This window comes from Sorghum bicolor, chromosome 4 (assembly GCF_000003195.3).
Source record: "Sorghum bicolor cultivar BTx623 chromosome 4, Sorghum_bicolor_NCBIv3, whole genome shotgun sequence".
Lineage (NCBI taxonomy): Eukaryota > Viridiplantae > Streptophyta > Magnoliopsida > Poales > Poaceae > Sorghum > Sorghum bicolor.
The window spans coordinates 33,799,101-33,801,632 of NC_012873.2; the positions used below are offsets into that span (position 1 = coordinate 33,799,101).

At 52.4% G+C, this 2,532-nt stretch overlaps 1 protein-coding gene across 1 annotated transcript; it reads right to left on the reverse strand.

The window, feature by feature from the left end:
- Positions 266-865, reverse strand: LOC110434775. The gene has a single exon (XM_021459500.1). It carries the CDS (start codon positions 863-865, stop codon positions 266-268), a length of 600 nt encoding a protein of 199 aa, XP_021315175.1.

Below are 2,532 nucleotides of genomic sequence, written 5' to 3' on the forward strand. Positions count from 1 at the left end.
AATTTGGTCGAAGCACCTCCTTCGGTACTTCACCGTTTTCATTGCGCCCTACAGGAATTAGACGTATTGTGAAGCAAACAAACAACAATACATACACATTTTGACATAACACAAGATTACTTACCTTGACTTCTTCGACAAGCCACTTGGCCACGCTCTCTACTCTGGCCGCCTCCTCGGTCTCGGCAAGCTCTTCGTGACCGATGAAGTGGTCCCCGCGTTGGCGCCACACGAAAACGTGTTGGCGACCATCCTGGGGGCGCCCCTAGATCTGCTCCACCTCGTTGTCGGAGGTCGCCTGGGCCTCCTCGCCCTCCGCGCTACCCCCAGCCACGGTAATAGGTATCACAGGACCCTTACCCCGATGAGGGGAGCCCTTTGGCGAAGAAGTCTCTGCCCGGGGTGGAGTTGGGCCCCTCCTTTCTTCAGCGGGCGGGGGAGTCGGGGCTCTGTCTCCCTCCTCCGTGACACTACTCGGGGGAGGCGTCCTCGCAGCATCATCGTCCCATGTCGGTGTGCTCGCCCTGGTCCTCGCTTGAGCCGGGCTATCCTCGGCAGTCTCCGCTGCAGTCACAACCGTGGGCTGCTCCTCGGTTAGCCCCTGGGTGGTCCACTCAGTGGCGTTATCAACGACAACCGCCGGCTCGGCCGTTCTCTGGCTAGCGACGTTGCCCGGATCAACATCCGACGCTGTGCTGGCAAAAGAAGACATTATACAGACGTCAAAACATGCAAAAAAAACAACAAAGATGTAAGGAAGTGCAGAAGCCAAGATGTGGAACTCACAGGATGGAGCTCCTGTGCGTCGCTGCGAAGAACCTCCTCCTGGTCCTACCAGTCGCCGCTGCCGCCTCTGTCCCTCCATGTCGGGTCGGCTCGGTGTGCGGGGCAGGAGGATCACTGGTCACCCGACCAACATCGATCGGCGCAACGTCAGGACGACTGCGTGGCCTTCAAACCAGAGACGGAGTAGCTTCGTCCTCTTCTTCCTCATCGTCGGCGATCCTCACGAGCCGGTGTGGCAGAACCTCCTAAGTGTTCGGGCCCACCGACACCTGTCATTGTCCTAAGGACCTCTGACGGTGATGTCGGGGATCCTCCCACTCTAGAAGTCCGATGAGCTTCTCAGGATGCTCATTCCACTGCTACCTGAGGCGTATCAAACAAGCTCGTCTTGACCACCAGCAATGGTCAATTAACGAAAACTTCTTCTCCTCGCCCTTACAGGATAGCAAGTGGCCACCTTAACACCAGGATCATTCGTTGTGAAGACATTGCAGTATTACAGACGACATAAGACCAAAATAATATTTCAGAGTAAAACAGCGGAAGTATTACATAACTTAATTTACAAAAGGAGTTCTTCCAAATAGTAGAGTGTTATTACAAGCCAGGTCCAGCGGAGCAACTTAAACTTTAGTACACAGATTACAAATTTACAGACCCTACCCATGGGTCACGCTCACTCTTCCTCGTCGTCAACCTCGACGACGGACACACAACAGGGTCCAAAACATGTCGGCTCCTGAGCTTCACCTGCAACAGGGGTTATAAAACCCTGAGTGCGGGAGTACTCTACCCGGCGGAAAAAAAGGAGAAATTAGGGATGCAGGCTTAGGGTAGACAAGGAGTGGCTGAGCAAGGAGCCAAATTGTTTTGCCAAAAGCTTACTAATAGTGCATCCTTACTTTCAAGTTTTACCTACGAATTCCTCTCCTTAAGAGGTCGAGGAGTTCGAGGACAGTCTATCTAGTTGTCTCTCACAGACAAGTCTGTAAGTTCCTAGTCCTTAACCAAAGTATTATCTGTCCAACGGCCATAGCTTCATGTCACTCTGAGTCCGGGAATTGGGATCCGAACCTCATGAGACATTTCCCCCTTTCCCATTTTATCACTTAGTTGCATATTTAACTACGATGAGGGTCGAAGGAATTGAGTCTCCCAATCGGGGAGCAACGACGATTCGAATCGCTTAGCAATCCAGCTGGAGTTCCTAACTGTCGACGAAAGCTGGTCGGCAGTCTACCTTGGGGTATACCCACGGTAGTAGTTTATCGGTAGACGGTGCGCAAACTACGAACTCGATGGTGACGCAAGACACGGACAAGCTTTTTATCCAGGTTCGGCCGCCGAGTTGGCGTAATACCTACGTCCTGCGTCTGGTTGTATTGGATTGTGTTGAGAGATAATCTGTCCTAGGGGGTCCCCTTGCCCCTCCTTATATAGTCTGGAGGGCAGGGTTACAGATCTAGAAACTAATCCTAGCCGGTTACAATTGCCATAGATAATTCGATATCAATTCCTATTCTAACCGACTAGAATCCTGCTTGATCTCCACGTCTTGTTTCCTTGCGCGAAACTCGGGCTGTCGGATCAAGCCTTGAACTCGTCTCGTAGTGGGCCAAGCTTCCTGGCTGAAGTCTAGCCGTAAGGGTATAGGGGTTTATACCCCCACAGCTAGTCCCCGAGCGCCATGTATTGTGATGCAACACGCCGTCTTGAGCTTCTTCGATCAGCGTGGCCTGTCGTCTT

What these genes read in the sequence shown, in the direction of transcription:
- LOC110434775 (XM_021459500.1), bottom strand. Translation starts at nt 865, where the DNA reads ATGGAGGGACAGAGGCGGCAGCGGCGACTGGTAGGACCAGGAGGAGGT.